The sequence below is a fragment of the Capsicum annuum genome, chromosome 12, assembly GCF_002878395.1.
Source record: "Capsicum annuum cultivar UCD-10X-F1 chromosome 12, UCD10Xv1.1, whole genome shotgun sequence".
In the NCBI taxonomy this organism is placed as follows: Eukaryota; Viridiplantae; Streptophyta; class Magnoliopsida; order Solanales; family Solanaceae; genus Capsicum; species Capsicum annuum.
In genome coordinates this window covers 140,192,745-140,218,486 of record NC_061122.1, presented here as the reverse complement: position 1 = coordinate 140,218,486, position 25,742 = coordinate 140,192,745, and the positions used below count along the sequence as shown (strand labels likewise).

At 37.5% G+C, this 25,742-nt stretch overlaps 3 protein-coding genes and 1 long non-coding RNA gene across 6 annotated transcripts in view; 3 read left to right on the top strand and 1 right to left on the bottom strand.

The window, feature by feature from the left end:
- The window catches only part of LOC107850574 (nuclear transcription factor Y subunit B-10), a 29,245-nt gene extending 4,524 nt beyond the window's left edge, over positions 1–24,721 (top strand). The window contains exons 6-8 of one of the 3 annotated variants that reach the window (XR_007047942.1): positions 4,630–4,700; positions 22,648–22,696; positions 24,395–24,721. The gene's annotated coding sequence lies outside the window, so the exon portion shown is untranslated. The remainder of the gene's footprint in view (positions 1–4,629; positions 4,701–22,647; positions 22,697–24,394) is intronic. The other 2 variants (XR_001668662.2, XM_016695188.2) reach the window with 2 other exon arrangements.
- Positions 812–8,377, bottom strand: LOC124889240. Its single transcript, XR_007047943.1, has 2 exons — positions 2,380–8,377; positions 812–2,059 (listed from the first exon to the last, which is right to left on the bottom strand). It is a non-coding gene; the product is annotated as an uncharacterized LOC124889240 (long non-coding RNA).
- On the top strand, positions 9,731–10,740 carry LOC124889670. The gene is made up of 2 exons (XM_047401649.1): positions 9,731–10,380; positions 10,479–10,740. The coding sequence occupies exons 1-2, from the start codon at positions 9,731–9,733 to the stop codon at positions 10,738–10,740; spliced, it is 912 nt and encodes a 303-aa protein (XP_047257605.1).
- On the top strand, positions 10,762–12,710 carry LOC124889669. The gene is made up of 3 exons (XM_047401648.1): positions 10,762–10,931; positions 11,039–11,377; positions 12,584–12,710. The coding sequence occupies exons 1-3, from the start codon at positions 10,762–10,764 to the stop codon at positions 12,708–12,710; spliced, it is 636 nt and encodes a 211-aa protein (XP_047257604.1).
- Positions 24,722–25,742: the final 1,021 nt, after the last annotated feature.

Sequence of the window (25,742 nt, the reverse complement as noted above, 5' to 3'; positions counted from 1 at the left end):
ATATACTTATATATGTATATATGTATATATATATATCTATAATCTATAATATATTAAAATTGTGAAAGACCTTAGAAATGTTGTTTGAACTTTTTGCCTTTCATTCAAAGTCTTTGTTTTAGACAAAGTGGTCTTTTCACTATTTTTTCTAATATTTATGGTAAAACTTTTCTTATTAGAAGTCATCAGAATTGATCATAACTAATGTTTTTTCCATTAGTTTAAGAATTCTATATCAACTAAATTTGATTTAAAGAAAATTTGAAAAATCTAGCAATAAATATAAAAACGTCAGAATAAGAAAAATTTAAGAAATATCAAATTTTTATTAGTTTGAAGTACATAATAAGAATGTAACAATGATTTATAAAGATTTCACTTTAAAAACAAGAAAAATTTTAAATATAGAAAAAAAATTATCATACCACAAATATGGTACAAATTGATGCGTCTCCCCTAACCTCTGACCGTAAAGAATGATCCATCAACCACTTGGGATAAAATATATTATGTGTTTATATTAAAATATATGTTTAGGTTTATGTTATTATATTAAAATGTGGAAAATCTTTGAAAAGTGATTTTAACCTTTTACACTTCATTAAAATCTCCGCAATAGACAAAATTATTAAATTTTTTATAATCAAATGTTACACGTGCGAGGCACGTACGGTTAAACTAGTATATATATATGTGTGTATATATATAGTATGTGTATATATATGTATGTATGTATGTATATATATATGCATGTATGTATATATATCTATTCACATATTTACTAGAATACTATGTATATATATAAGCTAACTTAGGAATAAAATCAAGATATGATCTTATTTGATCTAATTATCTAACCTATCTATAACAAATCTGATCTGATTTTATCAAACCAATTAAGATCCTAAAAAATCAAATCTTAAATATTGACAAATCAACACTCTTCCTCAAGTTGGTATGTAAATATCTGTCATGCCTAACGTGCTTACAAGAATTTCAAATTTTGGTTTAGATAAGCCTTTTTTGAAAATATCTGCAATTTGCTGATTGGGACGAAAGGTATGCACACACTTCCTTCTTCAATCTTCTCTTTTATGAAGTGTCTATCCACTTCATCATGTTTTGTTCTATCATGTTGAACTGGATTATGAGCATTACTTATGGCCGCTTTATTGTCACAGTAGAACTTCATTGGTAAACCAAACATTTTTTTGCGGGCTTCACAAATCCTATGGGCCATAGATCGGTATTCAACTTCAGCACTATTGCGGGCTACAACACTTTGCTTTTTACTCCTCCAGGTCACAAGATTTCCCTAAATAAATGTACAGTATCCAAATGTAGACCTCCTATCAGTAGTTGAACCTGCCCAGTCTGCATCTGTAAAGCTTTCAATGCCCCATTTTGACTTTTTCTGAAAGACAATACTTTCTGGGAGAACTTTTAAGATATCTTAGGATTCTATAAACCGCTTCTTGGTGCTCTTCCTTTGGAGAGTGCATAAATTGACTTACTAAGCTTACAACAAAAGCTATATTAGGTCGAGTCTGTGACAAGTAGATGAACTTCCTCACGTCTTTGATATTGACTGTGCCACTGTGGTCAACTGAATTTCCTTCTTTATTTTTGAATTTTATATTCGGATCAATAGGTGTTTCAGCTGGACGACAACCACTTATCCCTTTCTCTTTTAGAAGATCTAGTACATACTTCCTTTGTGACACCATAATGCCTTCTTTTTATCTCGGTACTTCCTTGCCAAGAAAAAATTTCAACTGGCCCAAATCTTTAATCTCAAACTCTGGGGCCAGCCGTTTCTTTAAATTCTTCATTTCGGACAAGTCATCTCCCGTAAGTATAATATCATCGACATACACAAGAGTTTCAAATAATGAAAACTAGGATGACCAAGTCTGTAGTGCCATAACATGACTTTATTATCAACTAGAACAGAGTTCAAACAAGTTGAACTAAAATTTACTGAATTATCGCCATCTTCAAGAAAATAGAGGCCTTCATACTCTTTAGCATTGCCAATCATCCTTCCTGAGACCTTGTCCTGAAATACACATGAAATATCGTCAAAGATAGCATGACAATTAAGGTTTTGAGACAATTTGCTGATACATAAAAGATTATGAGGCAATTTTGGAACATGAAGGACATCAAAAAGAGTCAAAAAGGGGTTATATTTCAGTCCCTTTCCCAACAATTGCTGAGAAGGAACTATCAGCAACTTTGACTTTTTTATTTCTTGCTAAAAGAGTATAAGTCGAGAAAAAATGGGAGTTCCATGTCATGTGATCACTAGCCCCTGAATCTATGATCCAAGAGCTTAGACTAGTAGAATCTGTACTAAAAAAACACATGGTACATTACCTGTTTATGTAAAAGAACAAGTGTGAGTAGAAGGATTAGGTTTTTACTGGATTGGAGTTGAGATTGGAGAAGTTTGTGCAGTAGCTGTAGCTGTTGGTGAATGGTGGCATTTTTGAAGAAGATTTCAGTCTCGGTTCTTTGCTGGTACATTGAAAGGCCTGGTTGCCATGATTTTCTGCCTTTTTTTGTCCCATTTGGGCGGTTTTCCACGGATTTTCCAGCAAGTCTCACGAGTGTGCCAGTATTCAATCAATTGGTTGACCTACCCAATCAATGATGAGATTCTCAATAAATGTGATCAAATTTAAAAGTTTGTATTGTCAGTGAATACAATGGACCCTTACTGAATGCAGGTTAAATCAATATTAGCGTTTAGTAGATTGGCCCGAGTGCGTTAGGCCAGTCAAGAAGAAACTAAATCAGTAGACTGAACTATAGATAAAGGATCAGCGGATGAGAGGGGTAGATCTACCCAATTGGACTGATAACGGATGGTCCGCACCAACTGCTTATCTCTCTTCCTCAGATTCTATTCATGACCTAATGTCTATCCCTCTTTTAGAGAGGGAATCACTTTCTGGATTGAGCCCAAGGATAGGTTGATTGGCCTAGTGTTGGATTGAATGAACACTCAACTGTGTCATCATGGCAGCGATGGATGTCCAACCTTTATATCTCTTCTTTCTCAGTAAAGGCGGGTAAAAGAAAGTCCGAAGCCTAATCCGGCAACTGCCGGCTTGAAGGCGACGATCACTTTCGCCAATCAAGGCCCTAAAACTAGTAAGGGCATTCCTGGACCGACAAGCCACGTGAACCCTAACACCATAGCTTGACTTCACTAAACAAGCTGGAAAGATTCTTTCTATCTTATTAGTCAAGTGCTAACGAGTTGTCCAGACCTTGCAGGAAGCTTATAGGAATTTTTTTTTTTTGATAAAGAGGAAGCTTGTCCTTAGCTGGGGTCTATCGGAAACAACCTCTCTACTTCATCTGAGGTAGTGGTATGGACTGCGTACACTTTACCCTCCCAAGACCCCACTTTGTGGGAATACACTGGGTATGTTGTTGTTGTTGTAGGAAGCTTCTATCAACCTTATTAGCATATATAGTAACAAAAGTTAGGATCAGATGTCAGAATAGGATTCATTTGTTAGTATTGCTTTTCTTATTTTATCTAGTTCCTATTTTGAACATGATGTAGGTACACTTGGTATTGTTTTTGATTATATTAATAAGATTATCCAGTAGGCCCAATGACTATTGGTCTATGTTCAAAAAAGGAAAAGCTCACACTAAATGGCTTCTTATCTCACCCATTTATGTATGTGGTAGGATGGGGAATAGTATCTGGTACATCTGCCCAACTTTTAGCAGGGTATTGGTACTTCAAAGGATCCACATAATTTACCATACTCGTTTTATACCTGTTAAATCGAGTAAATTGAGGAAAATGAAGAGCCTAGGTAACATAGGTAGTGTTTCTTATCGTAATCTACAGCACCCTCACAAGGACCTTGACAACTCTTTCCTTTTATTTTTATGACAGAAATCTATTTAGAAGTTATTACCAACCCTTTGGGCCAATCACAGCCTTCAGAAATCAGGGATGATGTGCCTTTCCTTCCTTCCTTCCTTCCTTCCTTCCTTCCTTCCTTCCTTCCTTCCTTCCTTCTCCACTTAATAAATGGACTTAGGTTGCTGGGAACGGGGTTCGAACTTGTGATCTAAGACATAAGTCCCAAAGCCTTTGCCAGTTGAGCTAACCCCGGAGGCAGGACCTTTTTTTTTTTTACCCTTCCATAGGAGCTCATCACTTTTACTCCCTTGGTGACTCGAACCCACAGCCTTAGGGTTGGACGTGGAGGGTGCTTATTATCTGAGCAACCCACTCTTGTCAGGGAAGGATCCTATTTGTATTATCCTTTGAAGTTGAAGTGGAAACATAGAGATGAAGGTGAAATAAAAGAGTGAGTTGAAGTTAAAAGTACAGATTCTTCATGGATAGAAAAGTGCCTCCTTATGTTTGTGTGGGTGGGTGGTGGTAAAAGGGTCTTTTTCTTAAGGGGTAGTTTGGTTTCTGGTTCGGAGGTGAATTATTCATGTATTAGAATCTGCATAACTAATATCGTGTTTGGTATTGCTATGAATAGAATTCAGGTCACCAAATATGATGTTCGCTTACCAGTCTACAATCCCGCATAACTAAAACATGTACAGGTTATGAGTCAATTTTTGTATTATTTTATGCAGGGTAGAAGATAGAATAACTAAAGCTCCCAGGCACAATACCCCAGACAATGACCTAAAAGCAAGTTCTGGAAGTACGTCCCTAGTCTGGTGATCATTCCGATCACCAGAAATCACCCTCTCTTTCTTCTTTTAAAAATCTTTTGATTCAATGGCCCATAGCATTTATTTTGCGGTGGGTTTTAAATCTATGATGTTGCAATAACATGTGGGACAGCAGAAACATGGTATGAATGGTCAGAGAGAAGTAACAACTTATGAGGACAACTTTCAGCAGGCACACAGTGGTTTAGTTCTGTTGGATCTTGAGGGATGCATCTAAGGCGGATGGAAATGTGTTAAGGAAATGGAAGATAAGAAACAGGCTATACTGTTCGAAAATTAGAACAAATTTGATAGGTATATTAGTATCATTAATGTACAAGATAGGAGGAGGTCAGTAATAATCATCCCATAGTTGAGGTTCAATTCAGGGTGGATTTTCGTAGCTGACAAGCTGGGGAGGTTCATTTATAGCCGAGGACAGAAGGAGAGTTTGGTTAAACTGAAATTGGCCGAGAAGAATATTAAATATGCAGAGGTAGTTAAGTGCCTTAAGTGGTTCAGTAGGGAGAAGAATGGAGTCAGTGCTTGTCCCACATTGAAGGAGTGGGGAATTTTATGCATTAATGAAGAACCAGATTCCCAGAGTGAAATCCTCAATAGATGCACCGTGGGTACTTTCTCTGAGAATGCTTCTAATAGAACTAATACTTCAGAAATCGGAAGGTGGGTGTGCAATATTTGGAAGCAAACACATGGATTGAATGAGTACGAAATGGGCAACAGCAACTTTCTCTTTCAGTCTGCTTTCAAACTTACAACAGAATAGGTGATGAAAGGGGAATAGGTATGTTTAAAAACCCATTTTAAACTTCAATGGTGAAACCCAACAGTTGGGTCCTTACATCAAGATGAGAAACCAGAAGCAATTTGGGCCAGAATTACTGGTATTCCATTGCATCTGTGGTCCCATTAAAAGAGTTTTCACGGCAATCAGAGACTACTGTGGAGGTTGGGTAGATGTGGAAGTGGAAACATAGTTGCGCAATCATCTAAAATAGGCTAAAGTTGGGGTTCGCGGCGATGATAGCAATATCCTGAATGAAGTTGCTCTTGTAAGCAGCCGAATCCTTTTCAACCCAAATATGGGTTGAACCGACGAGATTCAACATCAGCGAAGGAGAAAGAAGGAAGGCTAATACGTAGCAGATATCAAGGCTTGATGCAAAGGATAATGGGGTAGGGGAATACAAATGCAGCAGAAAAGGAACTGTACACCTGAATCAGGCACTTGTCTCGTCAGTATCATTTAATGGCATATTGGACAGAGGAGTGAATAAGGGCTTATCAGAGTTGGGCCAAATACATGTGGTCAATGCTTCATAGGAGCTGCTGGCCCATCCAACTCCATTAAGGAGGCATGTGAGAAACAACAGGGGCAGCGATTTAATTATAAGATGGAGTCACAAGCTGCAACATCTCTTAAAAATCTGAAAGTCCTGGATTCTAAGTTTAATGAATCCTAGTGGGAAGAAAACACAGACGCATCGCAGGCTATTGTGGGTTCTACTATTGATATAACCACAACAACAACATACCCAGTGAAATCCCACAAGTGAGGTTGGGAGAGTGTAGGGTACGCAGGCCTTATCACTTACCTTGGAGAGGTAGAGAGGCTTCGAAAGACCCTCGGCTCAAGTGTAGCAAATTCAAGTACAAAGAAGAAGGAAACAATGAAGAAAATGAAGTAACAAAGAAAGGAACAGTGCAAAGTCTACAAGAAAACTAATGTGATACCACAGTTATCAGCTCCACAACATCTACGGCTAAGTCCTAAACTGAACCACAGTTAGTACACAACAAATACCCATAAGCGTAAAACCACAAAAAGCTAGATACTACTACTACCCGGCTAACTTCTACTTAATACATGTCCTCCACACCCCCTGTCAAAGGTCATGTCTTCGATAATTTGAAATTGCGCCATGTCCTGTCATATCACCTTTCCCCAATACTTCCTTGGCCTACCTCTACCTGTCCTCGTGCTTACTACATCCAACCTCTCGCACCTATTTATTAGGGTGTCTGCACCTCTCCTCTTCACGTTTCCAAACCACTGCCATTTCGCTTCCCTCATCTTGTCCACCACGGAGGCCATTCCCACCTTATTTCAAACAACTTCATTCGTTATCCTATTGCACCTGGTACAAGAAAGACTTCTTGAAAATGATACAACAACAACAACAACAAACCCAGTGTATTCCCACTTAGTGGGGTCTGGGGGGGGTAAGATGTACGCAGTCCATACCTCTACCTCTGATGAAGTAGAAAGGCTGTTTCCGAAAGACCCCCGGCTCAAGTCACGAGATATCACACAAACACCCTTGGATGGAGAAACACCCTTTCTTTCCCGTTACTCTCACCGGAACTACCAACAACTCTCAACCACGAGCTATCACCTTCTGTGGTAGCTTACCTAACTTGTTTTCTACGTTAGGCCTTCATTCACTACTCTATCATGGGGGATACTAGAATATACTTCAACCAAGGTTTCAATTCGTACGACATCACCAGATGGATTTCCGACAATGCTTCTTGGTACGACTGGGTGGAAAGAAGCAGGAACATGTTGATGAGGGTCACACTTAGCGAAAAGGTGATGGAATGGATTTGCTTCGTTCTCAGAGAAGAAAAGCCTCATCTGATCAAAAAAATCAGGTGAGAAGATGGAGATACAAGGACCAAGCAGCAGAATTCCTTGGTACCAGGAAATATAATGCTCATGGGAGATACATGAGCATTTTATCACTAAAGGGAGAGGACAGATCAGTCATCATTATACCTGAAATAGACATTAATGCTGGGTGAAGGAGTGTGGCATTTAAGATACAAAGTTTCGTTAAATGCACTCCACAGAAGGTGATGAAGACCCAATACAGGACATGGTAAAAAGGTGCCTTTTGCAAAGGTGGTCTCAAACAATAAATGGTTGAGCAACTATTCAGAGACTTCCACATCTAAAGGGAAATTGAAGGATTGCTTGGTAGATACATATTTGGGTCTTTTGGTATGAACAAAGCAGAAAACCCTACTCTATCTAACGTTAGACTTTGGACTTCAACAGTGTGGAAGAAGGTCTTTGGAGTCAATATATACGAGATGATGGATGGCTGCTTTCTATTCGAGTTCCCCAATAGATACATGGTGGAACAAATCCTCCAGTGAGATTGGATATGGAAGGGAATCAGAATAAAATTAGAATGGTGGAATCCTTATGCAGGTTGTGAACCAACTACATATAAGCCCAAATCCACTTAGATTAGGGCTATGGGTTTGCCTATGCATTTATGGATGGATGATATTTTCCATGAGATTGGTGAACTTTGTGGTGGTTGGCCGGTGACAGAGTAGGAAACAGAATTGAGAAATCATCTCAAGTGGGCAAGGATCGAGATACGATGGGATGGCCGGAGCATCCCAAGTGAAGTATCTATCTCTAGAGATGGAATCAAATTCCTCATCCCAATCTGGGTAGAGAGAAAAACTCCATTTGAGTTGTCGCCGGAAAATGGTGGAGAAGTCGCCGGAGAAGAGGAGGAGGATCGTGTGAAGACCCAGCAGATAATAGAGTTCCAAATCTCTATATCTTAGAATACAGAGCTGGTCGATGTTGACAGAGCAGAGGGAGAACACGGAAGGACAGTTGGCCAAGTTTAAAATTTATTGAATGGACACGTGCTGAGCATGTGCAGAATTTTAAAAAAGATTTGGGCTTCAAAACGTTTGGGCTGGTTCAGGCAATAGTTATTTTCAATAATTTAAACCCAGAGCCCAAAGCCAACTTCTTTGAAGTGGTAATTGATGAATCTCAGGAAGATTACTCTTCAGTTCAATGCATGCAATCTAGAAACACAACATCTGCAGAGGTCGGAGAAGTTAATGAAGTCCAGTCGCGAGAGAAACGTCTCGAAGAAGAAAAGGGAGTGGAAATTGACTGTGAATTTAGCAAAGAAGTACCTGCATGCGAGAAACAGGGGGAAGTCGTCACAAGTGACTTCGAATCACAACAAAAGCAACTGGAGATAGTTAATTCTGGGGAAATTTGGGATGTACAAGAGATCGAACCCCTATGCATCCAACAACAAGAAGCATTACTTGAATCAGAAAAACGGGCTTGTACAACAGAATTTCCTCAAACTTCATAAGATGTTTGGAGTAGATTTTCAGGGGCTTGAAGAGGAGGCACTAGAACTTATAAGCAGGTTGTTGCAAGCAGACAAGCGAGAAGAATGGAACAAACAATGGAAGTTAAAAGAACTAGACACAAAGGTGTGCAATAACGGAAGAATCTTATTACTTTTGATGTCAAGTTCAAGAGTGCTGGTGATAGAATGAAGGGGAAGAGGGGGGGGGGGTCTTCAATCTGCCTCATGAAGATCAAATTAATATCATGGAATGTTAGGGGGTTAAAGGAACAGGGGAAAAAGAGAATAGTACAGTATTCGATTCATGAATGGAAAGCAGACGTAGTCTGCCTCCAAGAAACTAAACTAGAAGGGAATGTACAGGAACTTATTAGACAAATTTGGGCTAAATGAAACAACACAAATAAGTCCAAAGAACGTTTCTATTAAAATATTAGGTTGACCCAACATTAATCTTGTTGCATTATGAAATTAACATAGACTTTCAGTTAGTTTTTACAATTAAAGAAAACTACACTATATAATCGTCTATAAAAATAATAGCCAGTAAATCTATATTATTATATATTTAGTAGCGAATATAATTATTTTGATCGACTGAAAAATATGTTATTTACCCGAATTAAATAAAGATGGATCAAACATGCATGTTTAGAGGCTAGTGGAACGAGGAAGAATTCTAATGCTATGGGATTCCAGAGCTTGGGAAGGGGAAATAGTGTTGGTGCTTACACTCTTTCCTGTAAGTTTAAGGCCCAACTTTGTTATTTTAATTACAACATTACAGGAGTATATGCTCCTAGCAGTAAGTAGAGAGGAGACTAGTATGGGAGGAATTAGCTGATGTAAGAGGACTAATGGATGGACCGTGGGCCATCTGTGGTGATTTCTATATATGCAGATTTCCGTCTGAAAAAAGGGATTGTAATAGGAATACTTTAGCCATGAAGGAATTCTCAGACTTCATAGAAGACATGGAACTCATTGACTTGCAGCTAACTGGTGCCAGCTACACCTGGTTCAAAGGGGATAATCATACAACTGCTTCTAGGATTGATAGAATACTAATATCCACAGAATGGAACAACCTTTTTAGCAACTTAAAACAAACCACCTTCCAAAGAGTGACTTCTGATCATGTGCCAATTGCATTCCTTTGTGGCCAACGAGAATGGCCTAAGTCATACTTTAAGTTCGAAAATGGGTGGCTGTATGCAGAAGGATTTGTTGATAAAGTGAAGGAATGGTGGAGTGATTTTGAGTTTCATAGGAAATCAAACTATGTTTTAGCATGTAAATTCAAAGCACTCAAAGGAAAGTTGAAAGATTGGAGCAGGATGGAACAGGGGAACTTGAAACTAAAGAAGAACAGTATTTTGAATCAGATGGCTGAGATAGAGTCCCTTTTGAACAACAGAGCTCTAACTGAAAAGGAAACTGCCAGAAAAGCAACGCTTTTTATGGAATACGAAGGTTGTCTAAAGAATGAAGAGGTGGCTTGGAGACAGTGATCAAGGGCCCTATGGCTTAAGAAGGGGATAGGAATACCAAATTCTTCCGTCAAACTGCTAATGCTCATAAGAGGTACAACCATATATTGATCAGTTGGACATTCTGGGAGACTATTTCTGAGCCAAATAGAATCAAGGAAGAGGTCATATTCTTCTACAAGAAGCTATCTATAGAACTTGAAGATTGGAGACCTCCTGAGAACATCAACAACCTACCAACTATTACAGAAGCTGAAAAGGAGGCCTTGCAAACAGTTTTTGAGGAACAAGAAGTTTTTGAGTGTTTAAAGTTATGTGCTATAGACAAAGCACCTGGTCCTGATGGTTTTACAATGGGATTCTATATAAAGTGTTAGTAGGTTATTAAAAAAGACATTATGGAGGCTTTTCACAACTTTCACTCAAGTGAAATTTTTGAAAAAAGTTTCAATGCAACTTACATTGCTTTGATTCCTAAGAAAGCAGGAGCTAAGGAACTCAAAGATTTCAGACCTATAAGTTTGATTGGAAGCTTTTACAAACTAATATCGAAGGTGTTAACCGAAAGGTTGAAGAGAGTGGTGGATAAATTGATGGACAAACAACAAATGGCGTTTATCCAAGGCAGACAGATAATGGATGTAGTCTTATAGATAATGAAGCAATTGCTTCTAGAACTGAGCAAGGAAGACCTGGTGTACTATGTAAACTTGATATAGAAAAAGCCTATGACCATAGTATGATGAGACAAATGGGCTTTGAGGAGAAATGGATCAACTGGATCAAGTTTTGCATATTTATTGTGAAATTTTCTGTTCTCATTAACGGGTCTCCTGAAAGGTTTTTCAATGCAAATAGAGGAATAAGACAAGGGGTTCATCTATCACCTTTCCTATTCATCATAGCAATGGAAGGACTCAACAACATGCTGAATATTGCTACGGCAGAAGGAAGGATACAAGATTTTGAAGTTAGCAGTGTGGTTGGTAGAAGCGTAGAGATCACGAATTTGCAGTATGCGGATGACACCTTAATTTTTTGTGGTGCTGAATAGGAACAATTGTTACTTCTAAGACTAATCCTAGTCTGTTTTGAGGCTATATCTAGTCTCCATATTAACTGGAACAAGGGTCACTTATATCCAATTAATGTGGTTCTTGATATGGATCACCTGTCTTTGATCCTAGGAGGAGTGAAGGCACACTACCTTCAATCTACTTGGGAATGCCATTGGGTGCAAAGTCTAGGTTCATAGACATTTGGACCCAATTTTGGAGAAATGTCAGAAAAAGCTAGCTAGATGGAGAAAACAATACTTGTCATTGGGAGGAGATTGACTTTGATAAACTCTTTGCTAGATGCCTTACCTACATATATGCTTTCCATCTTTCATATACCTCAATTAGGTTGGACGGACAAAATCAGAAGGAATTTTCTATGGCAGGGGAACAAGGAAAGAAAGGCTTTTGTCTGGTCAAATGGAAGAATATCATTAGAAGTAAAAAAAAAGTGGAGGTTTAGGAATCAAAAACCTTAGGATTCGAAGCAAAACTCTTAAGGTTTAGTGGCTATAGAGATACCGCTCTGTGGTGTAAAGTCATCAAGAGTAAGTATGAGGAGCTCAATAAATGGGTAACAAAAGAGGTACACACTCCATATGGTGTTAGCCTTTGGAGATCTATCAGAGTTTTTTTGGCCTTTCGTAAGTAGCCATTCAACTACTAAGGTGCAAAATGGGAGCAAAACTACCTTATGGATTGACAAATCGCTGGTCCTGAGAGCCTAAAAGATCTTTTTCCAGATATTTTTGATTTGGCTCAAGACCAACAAAAGACAGTTGCTAAAATATGGACACAACAAGGGTGGAATCTGATTTGGGGAAGATATCTTAATGACTGAACTTTATAAACTTTTGGAGTACTTTCAAGGTTTGAAAAGAGGAGAAGATTATTTATGGTGGCAAGGGTGCAGTAAAGGCACATACAAGGTAAAAGATGGATACAAGCAAGCAAACCAATATGATGATTAGGGCCTCAAATGGCCATGGAAGCATATCTGGAACCCAAAGTGCCACACAAAGTGGCATGCTTCACTTGGCTTCTGGTCAATGAGGCAGTCCTGACCTTGGACAATAGCTCCAAGAGGGGAATCTCTTTTTGCAATAGGTGTTCTTTATGTGGAAAAGATGCAGATACTTAGACATCTTTTCCTGCATTGTAGATTCACTAACCAGTTGTGGCAGATTTTCTTAAATCTCAAAGGCATTTCTTGGACTATGCCTAGCAAGATTGATGATACTATGTTCAGTTGGGATGAGGCTGGTTCTGGAGCTAAAGACAGAAGCTAGAGACAGAAGCAGATGGAGGATGATTCCGGCATGTATTTGGTGGACTACATGGAGAGAGAAATGATAATTTTTTTGAAAATAGGAGCAACAACTACTTACAGGAGGTCAAACTTAAATGTATTTTGTTGTTCTGATTTTGGTGTACAAATGCCTACTCTGGTGAGACTGAGTCAATTCTAGATGTTTTAGGATCCGTCTAGAGTAGGTTCAACTCTGGGGAAAATCATACTCCCTTTTGTTTGTAAATATGATTTTCTTCAGTACTTAGTACTGCTTTAATACAAATGTTACTAGTTCCCCAAAAGAAATCCTATTGCAGATAGTGTGTCCACACATCCTCATCTCATCCTCATCTCATCCTCATCTCGGCAACATGCATCTTCTGAACATAGATTTTTTGACTGGCCAATACTTCGCCCCATACAACAACGCGGTCTAACCATCACTCTATAAAACAAACTTTTAAGTTTCGGTGGTATGTTTTTATCACACAAGACTCTGGAGGCAGGACTCCACTTCATCCATGCCGCAACAATATGGTGTGTGATATCATCGTCAATGTCCCCATTCTTGAAAATCTCTCTTGGGGATATCTTGTGAGTCAAGCTGCACTTCCACGTCTGCGTTATGCAACCCCTCACTGAATTTGCACCCCAAATACTCTATTTTGGTCCTGCTCAACTTAAACCCTTTAGCTTCCAGGGTTTGTCGCCACACCTCCAACCTAGCACTAACACCCTCACACGTCTCATCAATCAGTACCATGTCATCCGCAAAAAAAATGCACCAATGCACTTCATCTTGAATGCACCGTGTCAATTCATCCATTATTAAGGCAAAGAGAATGGGCTAAGAGCTGATCCTTGGTGCAACCCCATATTCGCAGGAAAGTGCTGCAACTGAGATGGTGGAAAAATGCATGCAGCCTGACAAGACCGAGAAAAGAAAGAATGTTGAAAATAATGACAGTGTGCCATTGATGATAGACCCTTGCAACAACAGAGCCCAATTAAATTCAAATATACAAGAAATTCACAATGTATAGCCTGTTGCTGTGACTAATCAGGGAGAACAAGAAACAGGTAGTGATGCATCCAATTGGGTTAGAATTAACATTCTGGAGTTGCTTCCTATGGAGCATTTGAAGGATGTGAGAAGGAAGCCCAAGCTTTATTCTCAAAATTAGATGCGAGAAAGGCTTTTTTGGAAAAGAAAGCACGTGCAGAAAAGATCAATACTCCCAAAAGCAGAGGAGTTGGGAAGAATGAATTGAAAAACCTGATTTCAAACTTAAATAAGGAGAGGGGGGGGGGGCGGGGTCAGAAAAAGGGGGAAGATTCAAAATGTCAATTTGGTTTCATGGAATGTGAGGGGGCTTAACAATATTTCTGAAACGAAACTTGTAAAGATTCTAACCTTATCAAAAGAAATCTTGTTAAGATTCTAATGCAGACGTTGAAGGCTGATGTTTACTGCTTTCAAGAGACAAAGCTGGAGAAAGATGTGGAATCATATGCAAAACAATTATGGGCTTGTAGGTGGATTGGATATGGATTTTGTTAAAGCCGAAGGTATCAGAGGTGATATCTTTGATAATGTAGGGTAGCAGGTGTCGGATTGGGGTGCAAATGGATGTAGGAAAGTATTCTCTTTCTCATAAACTTGACTCTACACATACCCTTTCAGATGGTATATTCCATGGATATATGCTCCACATACTAGATATGGAAAAAGTGAATGCTAGGAGGAAATTGCAGCAACGAGAGGAATATGTCCTTGTCAAAAAAAAATTGCAGCAAAGAGAGGAATATGTGGTGGTCCTTGGATCAATGTGGAGATTTAATACCAATAGATTTATAGGGGAGAGAAGGAGTTGCAATAGAATGACCAACACGATGACTGGTTTTCCAGATGGATCTAAGAAATGGAACTACATGATTCCCATCTAAGTGGAGGAGATTCACTTGGTTCAAAGGATCAAATCATCCTAGTGCAGCTACGTTGGACAGTTTCCTTTACTCAATGGAATGCGAAAATGCTTTCAAAAATATAGGGCAGAAAATACTTCCCAGAACAATATCTGATCATAGCCCAACAATACTGGAATGTGGCAATTGGGAGAGAATAAACTCACATTTTAAATTTGAGAACTGGTGGCTGGAGGAAGAAGGATTTACTGATTTGATACATAATTGGAGTGAATCTGAAGTTGAAGGATTGCCAGATTACATGCTTAGCATCAAACTTAAGCTGCTGAAAAATAAGATTGAAGTTTGGAGCAAAGGAAAATTTAGATAGTTAGCTAACAAGAAAAGTAGTCTGTTAAATGAACTGGCAGATTCTGGACTGGTGCAAGACATCAGGGCCCTAACTGAAGAAGAACTGACGATAAGAGCCACTTCTGGTGGAATTAGAGGAGCTGGCAAAAAAACAAGAATCCAATGGAAGGCAAAAATCAAGAGCTTTACGGTTACAAGGGGACAGAAGCACACATTTTCCCTAAGGATAGCAACTGCTCACAAAAGATATAACAAAGATGAAGAAATAAAGGAACCTGAAGAGACCAAGGGGGTGATGATGGAATTTTATGAGAAGTGCTGCGTCCAAACGCACACACCAGTGTACGCGGGCGTACAAGTAATATAGGATTTAGATTCCAGATATCATTCCCACAGGGACTTGTAGATTAACTATTTATTAAATTAAACTAATGCTGATTATTTATTTAAGCAAATAAATCCAAAAAATATATTTATGAATTAACTAAATTAAAAATAAAAAGAAAATAATTGATGAACAATTGACCAGACGAAGAGCAAATTTTTACGTAATCAATGTGATGAAATTGTTCTAGGGTTATGAATTTGCTAACAATCATGTTGAGTAATCAATTTCACCGACTTGCTTGATTTATCTAGTTGTTGATTTACATGGTGATTACATGATTATGATCTTTCGATCCTCTAATCATTTATTCATTCTATGCCTATATTCATATGATCAAGAATGAACATGCAAACACAATTGTTTCTCCCATTTTGTAACCTAGTAAGGCAATGTAGGTGTATTCCTGACCTAGCCACAAATCAGTTCTTTATTTTTACTAAAGAAAAGATATAACTTCCTACATTCTTTGGTCTAACTCACGATATCTCTCCCGAGTTCACAATGAGAACATGAATTTGTTCTAATGGTCGCAAAATATTAAAATAGTAAACTAAGAATATAAGTACAACCAATGTGATAATCTTCACAAATCGAATCAAGAGTCTACTACAACGACCATGAAGCTACTATAATCCTAGAACTAGAAATTTAACGTCACATAGACATGGAGAATTTATAACTAATCATCCAAAGAAAAACATAAAAATAAATAAATATGGAGAAGATAACATTAAACCAATTTTTTCCGACCTCCACGACGGCTCCTAGCTCTTTCTAGGTCAAAAGTTATGTTAAAATCGTTCTTATGGACTATTTATAGGTATAGGAAAAAGTCCCAAATAAAATAACAGAGTCCAAAGTGGACTGAAAAAAATTCATGCATCAATTTTCCTTCCAGCGATGCGGGACGCGCAGCCTTACGGTCACTTTCCAGTGCAATTCGCTGCTGCTTCTTCCAACTATTAGTTTTAATTTGCTCTTGTCATCACTTGCGGGGAGTCGAGGACAAGGGCTCATGATTATGTGCCCTTCGTCTCCCCTCTTTAATTCCATTTTTTATCTTCTCGTTTTAATTCATTTTGCTCTGAATCTCTTCATCTTCACACTTTTTATTCCTACACATTAAAAATATACATATCAAACACAAAATAGTATAGTATGTTCTCAAAAGACAATTAAAAGTACTAAAATGTGAGGCATGTAGTGATTAAATATATGTAAATGGGTCATCACATCAAGAAGTTATATGTATAATCAGAGGAATGGAAGCCAATTTTCGAATACAATGACTGTCCAAAGATAACACGGGAAGAACAAGATTGGATTCGAAGAATTTGCAGAAACTGAACTGAAAGTACTGCAAGTTGTCAACCAATGTGCAGTGGACATGGCACAAGGGCCTGATGGCTTTACTATGGGTTTCTTTAAAAGCTGTTGGAAGACTTTAAAAGGGGATATTATGCAAAACATTGGAAACTTTTATCAGAGATGTTTGAGAAGTTTTTTTATGCTACCTTCATTGCTTTAATCCCTTAGAAGTTTGGAGCTGAAGAATTAAAAGATTTCACACCTATAAGCTTAATAGGGGAATTTAAAAGATCATGTCCGAGCTAATGATAGAAAGAACGAAAACTGCCGTGGTGAAACTAGTAGATGGGCATCAAATGACATTTCTGCAGGGTAGATAAATTATGGATGCAGTTTTACTTGCTAATGAGTTGGTGGACTCTAGAGTGAAACAGAACAAGCCTAGAATTTTATACCAACTTGATATGGGAATGGCCTATGATCATGTCAATTGCACATACCTTATTGACATACTGAGGAACATGAGTTTTTGAAAAATGGATTAATGGGATAAAATGTTGTATTTCCAGTGTGAAGTTTCCTGTGCTAATAAATGGAAGTAGAAGACTCTGGATCTCCTTTCACCTTTTCTATATCTCTTAGCTATGGAGAGGCTAAATCATATTATTAGAAAACCAAAAACAAATGGATGGATCAAGGGTTTTGGGACTCAAACCAACAGAAATGAATGAATGGAGATCACACATCTACTTTATGCCGATAATTCATTAGTGTTTTGTGGGTCTGAAGTTGAACAAATTAGACATTTAAGGGCTATATTGACTATTTTTGAAGCCATTTAAGGGCTCCATGGTAACTGTGGGGTCTAGGGAAGGTCCTTGTGGAGGTAGAGACTGTTTTCGAAAGATCCTCGGCTCAAGTGTAGCAAATCCAAGTACAAAGAAGAAGAAAACAATGAAATAAACATAACAACTAACCAGGGAAACAATGTGAAGCCTACAAGAAAGGATCATTAACAACAAAATAGTGGTTGAAACACAATAGATAATAGATGACAGATATCAAAAGCAAGAACTACAATAACACGAGTAGTACACGACAAACACCAACAATCCTAAACTCTAAAAAAAGAGCAAAACAACACTCCACTGCCTACTAACCTTCTACCCCTACACGCGTCCTCCACACCCTCCCATCTAAGGTCATATCCTCAGTAACCTGAACCTGCGCCATGTGTTGTCTAATCACCTCTCCCCAATACTTCTTCGATCTACCTCTACTTCTCTTCGTACCTACTATATCCAACCTCTCACACCTCCTCACTAGGGCATTTGCGCATCCCCTCTTGACATGTCTAAATCATCTCAATATCGCTTCCTCATCTTGTCCACCACAGCGGCCACTCCCAACTTATCCCGAATATCTTCATTCCTAATCTCATCGCTCCTGTATGTGCCCGCACATCCCCCTTCATATCCTCATTTCCACAACATGTATCTTCTGAATGTGAGAGTTCTTAACTGACCAACACTCTGCCCCATACAACGTCGGTGTACAACAACAAAAACAACATACTCAGTGAATTCCCACCCAGTGGGGTCTGGGGAGGGTAGAGTGTACGCAGATCATACCACTACCTACAAAGAAGTAGAGAGGCATTGGTGTAATATCCTGTTAATCAGCTTCCCAGCTTACGATGTACAATTCGCAAGTAATTTAGGCTGTTAGATTGGGTATCAGTGTACAATTTGGGAATGCCTTTGTGTGCCAAACACAAAGAAAAGGAGATATGTAATGAAGTGTTTGAAAGATGTGTAAGCTGCTGTCAAGATGGAAGAGCCAATATTTATTCCTTAGTGGAATGTTGCTACGGATAAATTCAATCCCGGATGCTCTACCTACTTACATGATGTCTCTGTTTCCCATGCCCAAGGATGTTGTGAAGAAGATCAACAAAACAAGGAGGAACTTCTTGTGGCAAGGTAACAAAGACTAGAAAGGTTATAATCTAGTCAAGTCGGACATTTTAACACTTAGCTAGGAACAAGGAGGTATGGGGATTAAAAACCTCAGACTTCACAACCAACGTCTTCTCCAGAAATGGATTTGGAGGTTCTGGAATGAAGATAGGTCTCTCTGGAAGAAACACATATCACAGAAGAATGGTTTGATAAATCATTGGACAACAAATGAAGTAAAGACTACATAGGGATGTGATGTATGGAGAACAAATAGAAATATGTGGAATGAATTTAGTGAAGATTTGAGCATAAAGGTGGGTGATGGGGTGAAAACCTTTTCTTGAGAAGATCACTGGATTGGGCCAAGTAATCTTAGAATCCTATTCCAGGATTTCTACTGTCTCAGTCTTCAAAAGAATGATAAAATATCTCAAGTGTGGACAGAGCAAGGTGGAACCTGTTGTTGGAAAGGCTCTAAATGATTGGGAAAGAGGGAGAATGACAGATTTGTTCCAGGTGTTGAGTTTCTCATATGGTCCACTAATGAACCAGATAAGCCAGTGTGGGAGTTATGCAATAAAGGGATCTTCACTGTTATATCAGTTCACTGGGAGAAAAACAAGATCAAATAATCTGAGGCCTGACCTTGGAAACTTAATTAGAAAATTAAAATTCCATCTAAGGCTTCTGCTTTTGTTTGACTGGTTTTCGAGGAAGTCTTGCTTAGTGCAAGAGGCTTTACAAAGAAGGCTCTACATATATGCTCAAGAATGTCTCTTTTGTGAGAAAGATGCAGAAAGCAATAAACATCTATTTCCACATTGTCAAACAACCGCAAATTTGTGGCACATGTTGTTTTGTATCCTAGGGTGACTTGGGTGTTACCTAGATCAACTCTAGAACTTTTTTGTAACAGGAAAGAAATTGGAAGAAGAGAAACAGATGAGGATTGGTGTGAGTCCATTCCAGCTTGCATCTATGGACAATTTGGAATTCTCTCAGGACAGTGTTAAGATAGAGCTACTCCAGTTAGAAAATGAAAATGAATTATCTTAATCTCTTCTATTTTTGGTATAAACAGGATATAGCAGGGGAAAGCAGTAGATATGGTAGATTTTCTAGGCAATGAGTAAATTGTTAGTTAACAACAGTCCCTGAACACTGTTTCTGAGGCAGATTTAGAATTTAAAGTTTGTGGGTTCCTTGGACAAAATAAAAATCAAATATATAGTGGGTAACTACGCTAGAACCCACAACCAAGAGGCCTACAAAGCTTTAGTGAGCTCCTTCTTTACCACTAAATGAACAACACACTTATAGGTTCTCAACTTATAATTCTTATATATTTACTAGATTTTTCAATATAAATACAAGAACCATACGAAAGTTACTGGATTTCCGGGTAACACCTACTACTCCAAGTCCGCTCCTACACTGTTTTGGGGAATTTTGCTTGTAATGTACCCCATTGGCACCTTCAAGTATCTGATGTTTTTGGATTGAATATGGTGCCTTATTAAAGAAAAAGATAGAATAACTGATACATGAATAACTAAACCCTACATAATTGATTCATGCATAACTAGTCCCTGCATTACTTTTACCTGGATAACTCTTAACCAACAATCGAATGACCCCAAAGTTCTTTTCATGTTTTGTATTCAATTCATGGTTTTGTTTTACATGGTTGTTGAAGGACGGGGAAAAGTTGATGCTCAGATAAGTAAAGATGGATTATGTTTAATTTTCATGAAATATTATGTTCCACAATTTCCTTTTCAAGTGGACCTTGGAGTAGAACACAATTAAAAGGATATGAGACATATAATTTGTGGGAGAGATTATATCTAGCAACCATCGTGGTATTAAAAATATCAGGTTGATCCACATAGATGAGAAAGCATGAATAGAATACTTGAGAGACATGGGTAGAGGAAATTTTGGGCTTTGATAGTTGGGTCATGTGCAATTTTTTTGTATACATAATCTAAAATTGGAAGCTTTATTCTAATAATTAATTAAAAAGGGTCTAATATTTGCTTTATGGGTATGTGCTCAACTTGATGTTTAAAGTGCCAAGTTATTTTTTGATAAAAACAAAAAAATAAAAATAAATGCCAAGTTACTTTCGAACTACCCGTGTACCAGTGGTGTTGAATCTCCTTATTTAGTTATGCTTCTAGCACTTGATGTTCAGAACTCAATGGCCTATTAATCCGGATTTGTGCCTTATTAAGCTCCCTATGGGTTTTAGTGCTCCCTACTGAAGAACACTCCACTCCCCGGGCTTGAATTGTTAAGGGTGAAGGAATCACCGTTCTGCCACATGCTTAGATGGTTTGTTGTACTTCAATAATAGGAGGGAGTAAGATATAACATATACAGTTTGTGTAATATGAGGTTATTTGCTTCTGATGCATTTAACTTCTTGTATTTGATCGTTTGGGGGAGAAAGAAAAGAAAAGACAATTATCATTCCGCCAACTCTCTTGCCATCCTGTCACCCATAATAATTGCAGTACATAATAGAAAATATTCTCCTTATTTGGCTTATTTACTATAATTTGTACTTCCTTCCATATAGTGCAGGCTGTCTTGCTTTCCCTTTTGCTCTATTCCAGCTTTCCTGAATTTGCTCATAGAAAACCACCTTGATTTACAATCTGTTACTGCTTGAATACTACTGTAAATCAAGAAAGAGCTAAGACCTCTTTTATTCTTATAAAAATTCATATAATCAAAAAGTGATCTTTATCTCTACATTCTTAGACCATTTCTCTCTTCTCTCGTAAAGAACTAGATATGACTACATCAAATGGGATACAGTATGATTGGTCGGAGAATAGTCATAATTCCTGAATGGAGGATCTGAGGGTGATTTAATTTCTCTTTTGGACCTCCGTTATAAAACTTTAGTGTAACTTACAGACTACAGAGTAGCAAATCTTTGACGTACACGGAGCTTCATTGATTAGATATGTCATAGGCTGTGATGATTAAGGGCGAGTCATTCTGAATAGTTAATCTTGTCCATATAATCTAGAGAACATGGCATTTCTCTTACACTAGTGATCATATCGATATCGGGTGGTAGATCCATGGTAGAAAGGTTGTCTGATTGTCTTTAAAAAATTCAAAAAAACAAAAGATAACAAGAGAGGATAGTATAGAGCAAGGATATAAATTATATATCCTGGATGTAGTACTTTATCACAAAAAAATCTGGATGTAGAGGCGCATAACAAATTTTTATGAAAATTGTGAGTTATCCGGAACAAATCCAGTCATTTTTTAGTTAGAATTTGGAAAAGAAAGAAATGGAATGATGATTTCTTTCACTTACCAAAATGTTTAAAAAAGTAAATAAGGAAAAGAATGGCCTCCGGGGCTTAGTACAAACGGGAAAAGCCGAGGGACTTGTGACCAAGGTCAGAGGTTTGAGTCCTGCCCCATGTGAACTAAGTCTGGTATATAAGTGGTGTAAGGTAGAGGGCGGGCCAGACGCAATGCCACTTGTTTTTTTTACTTTCACTAAGGAAGTCATTTTCCTTATTTTTGATGAGCTTGTTTTCCTTAAGAAATGTCTTCCAAAATTTTTAACCAACAACCGAACACAAGAAAATAGGAAAACAATTTCCCCATGCTGAACACACCCTTAGTCAAAACACCTTAGGTAAGTTGATCAAATTCAATGTAGATCCCACACCTACACCGACCCCACACCTATAACCACAACCAAATCAAACATGGATGCAGCAAGTATTTTGAAGGATCCAAGCAACATAGCTCCAATGGACCTCAATTGATCTCAAGCTTCTTCCAGCTCTTGTCATATAGTTATTATTCTTCTCAAAGTTTGCTAGTTCTTGGGTTTCTTTTCGAATTTCCATATTACATGAACGACTGCATTTTATGGCACTCTTGAGGCTTGATTGTTGTAAGTTCATTCAAATTTCCACATTTTATTCAGTTTCTAATCACTATTTAATTTGTTCATGTAGGATGAATAAATAACTTTGGATGCATACCAAAGAAAAGCTGAATACATAGGTGACCCCTTAAACTCTTTTCTTTTCTCCTTCCTTTTTTTTTTTGTTTTTCAATTTGACGCATAAACCAAGTGCAGTACCTATTGAGCACTTGAAGTGAAGACAAATTGTGTCAATTAGACACACACTTCTTACATGGCACAACGTGATACCACTTCTGAGCGTGTGAAAATTCTTTTTTTTTATTTCTTCTTCAATCCACTTATTTTCTGCCACGTTTATTGACCATCATAGCCTCTGCAAACCACCTGCAATCCACTGCCACCATTACTCCACCACCGTGGAAACTTACCATCATAGCCTCTGCAAACCACCTCCAACCCACCGCCACCATAACTCCACCACCGTGGAAAGTACCTCTATTACTCTCCTCCACTTTGTGGCATCACCATTACCGCGAAGCCCTAGTCAAAACTAAAACCCAAATGAAAGCCCACACCTTCACCGTCAAAGTTCACGTTCATAGAAACCCACGCTAGTTCTTATCTCCAATAACCCCCTCAATAACCCGTAAGATTCTCAAAATTTTGTAACAATGCCGGAGAAAAAAGATAGAATATCTAGGCCTAAGGCTTATAGTCGTCGACAGAGAGCAATTGTAAGCTGTGGTGAAGGTGGTATTGTGATTTTTGGGGACGATGACAAGTGGACAGGAATATTAGAGCACCTTTCCAGTCTGGGACTACAATAGTGACACAATGCATTTGGGTGCCCCTAATTAGGGATCTGTTGATTTCCTTCACTGTTTTCTTTTTCTTTTGACTCTTGTTTTTCTCTCTCGATGTCTTTTTTTCTTACTGGTCTTACTTTCCATGTCGGCAACGAGTGATATACACACTTCAGTTTGTTTGGAGCAGCAAAATATGTGTCTAATTGACACAATATGTATTCGTTTTAGGTGTTCAATAAGTACTAATCTTGATTTGGTTGTCAAACTGAAAAACTGGCAATTACGAGGGTGCCCATATATTCAGCCAAAAAAAAAAAAATGAGAACTTCCGAAGCATGCTGTTATAGCATCCAGTTTGCCTTGATATATTTTGTGACATGCTTGCTCTCACTTGGGCAATTTTAAACACTTCTACTTTATATCTTCTTCATATGAAGTTTTTAGTCGTAAATGTGCTAGTTTTCCAAACTTTCCCTCTCTTTGTTTGGTGACAACATTTTCACCTTATTCCTTATATTAGATAACTTTTCCTGGAAGAAGAGCAAAACCAGCATTGTACTGTTACCCAATTTTTCCATATACCTTAACCTGCCAATATTAATTATATTTAACTATGACTAGATCTTACCATCATGCACAAAAAGAAACTTGACCTTAAAATATCACCATGTGCACCAACTTCCAACTGGTTATTCACGCACTTAAATTGTAGGACTAGAAGTGATGATGGGAATTCCTTTGTGTGGAACTGTGTTTGGAGCCCCCTTATTGTGATTGCAGGACTAAGATTTGGTTGTGTAAATGCTTTATAGTTTTTTTTTCGGTTCTCCGTGTGGTCTTTCTTAGGAGGCTTTGAAAGATTTTAAGAAAAGGCTGCCTGAAATGCATATTCTTTGGAAACTGATCAGAAATTAGGAAATGAGAATCTTCTAGAGAAAGGAAAAAAAATGAGACTATTGCCTTTTAAGAGTGTCAATTGAGATGTATGCTCTGAGAGTTTGACACAAATCCTTTCTTGTCATTTTGCAGAACAGTGAATTAATCTTTTGCTGGTAGAGGCCAGAATATCTTCTCGTTTCTCTCGTGCTGATCTCTTTATTAAACTGTTCAACAGCAATGTTGATACTTGCTTGAGAGGATTAGACACCTAAAGGATTCGTACTAATTTCTGGATCAACTTCTGCAAATATTTTGTTTGCTATACTTTTGTTTTGATTTTCTTCCGCTCTGTACATACTGTTTGGTTTTTAAGATCACGTAGAACAAACAATCTATTTGTAGTTTGTACAGCACGTAAGTGCCCAAACATTCGGATCTGTTTTATTCTAGTGTTTTTTGATATTATTTTCCCAAAAAGAATGTTATATGGATTTTCTGCTATTCGCGCTTATTCAAAATGTCTTCCTCCCTTCCCTTGCCGCAAGATTCCTCCTTTTAGATGTGTCCTCAAAATATGGAAAATACTTGTGTGTGCGAGGTATCAGATTCTATCAGGCCCACGGCGATCCAAGACCAGAAATATGGCGACTGTTTCACTTCTTTGTTCCACTTGTACGATTTTTTCCGTTTTCAGAAAGTCCGACCGATAGCATTAGGTAAATTCGGACAAAATTGTTTCCTCTATATTTTAGCTCCTTAGTTGTAAAATAATAACTTCCCCATATTGACACTATTTGACTTGACACGATTTAGAAAAGGAAGTATTTTGAAATTGTAGTCTAAAATACATTTTAGATATTGGTGTCTATAGATTACTAGTAAAGGAAGTATTTTGAAATTGTAGTCTAAAATACATTTTAGATATTGGTGTCTATAGATTACTAGTTTTGAGGCCCGCACAAGCTCAAGATAAAAAAATAAAAAGTTATATTTAAAAAATATAATTGATATTATATTTTTTTATTTATAATTTACGTAGTGTTACGATTGCTATGTTAAACATATTTTGTTGATAAGTTTCATAATTTTGAAAGTTTGTAATCACATAATTGAATATTTTTAAATAAAAATTTATTTGTGGGAAAGTATTACTAGAGAATTAAAATATATCAAAAGATCACGAGTAATTCAATATTTTATAAAATAGGTTAATAATTATAATTTGACATAGATCATAAATAGAAAAATATTGGTATTTTTATGAATTTGTAAGTATATAATTTCATAGTAATAACTAGAATAAATTTAATTTAATATTTATTGTGTTTTAATTTCACAAATAATTTCATGTGGTAAGAGTTTTTACAAAATTCAACTTTTTTATCTAATGCAGCAAAATATTTCAACGTCTTCAAGTATATATAAGAATAGTTACAACCTTAATTTGGAGCCTTTACATGACCTAACTGAAATAGTGATTTATAAGGACATTAAATAA

What these genes read in the sequence shown, in the direction of transcription:
- LOC124889670 (XM_047401649.1), top strand. Translation starts at nt 9,731, where the DNA reads ATGGATGGACCGTGGGCCATCTGTGGTGATTTCTATATATGCAGATTT. An exon ending in GAAGAGGTGGCTTGGAGACA is followed by an intron (nt 10,381 to 10,478) that starts GTGATCAAGGGC and finishes TATATTGATCAG; the next exon opens with TTGGACATTCTGGGAGACTA.
- LOC124889669 (XM_047401648.1), top strand. Translation starts at nt 10,762, where the DNA reads ATGGAGGCTTTTCACAACTTTCACTCAAGTGAAATTTTTGAAAAAAGT. An exon ending in TCGAAGGTGTTAACCGAAAG is followed by an intron (nt 10,932 to 11,038) that starts GTTGAAGAGAGT and finishes AATTGCTTCTAG; the next exon opens with AACTGAGCAAGGAAGACCTG. An exon ending in GTAGAGATCACGAATTTGCA is followed by an intron (nt 11,378 to 12,583) that starts GTATGCGGATGA and finishes CCTGCATTGTAG; the next exon opens with ATTCACTAACCAGTTGTGGC.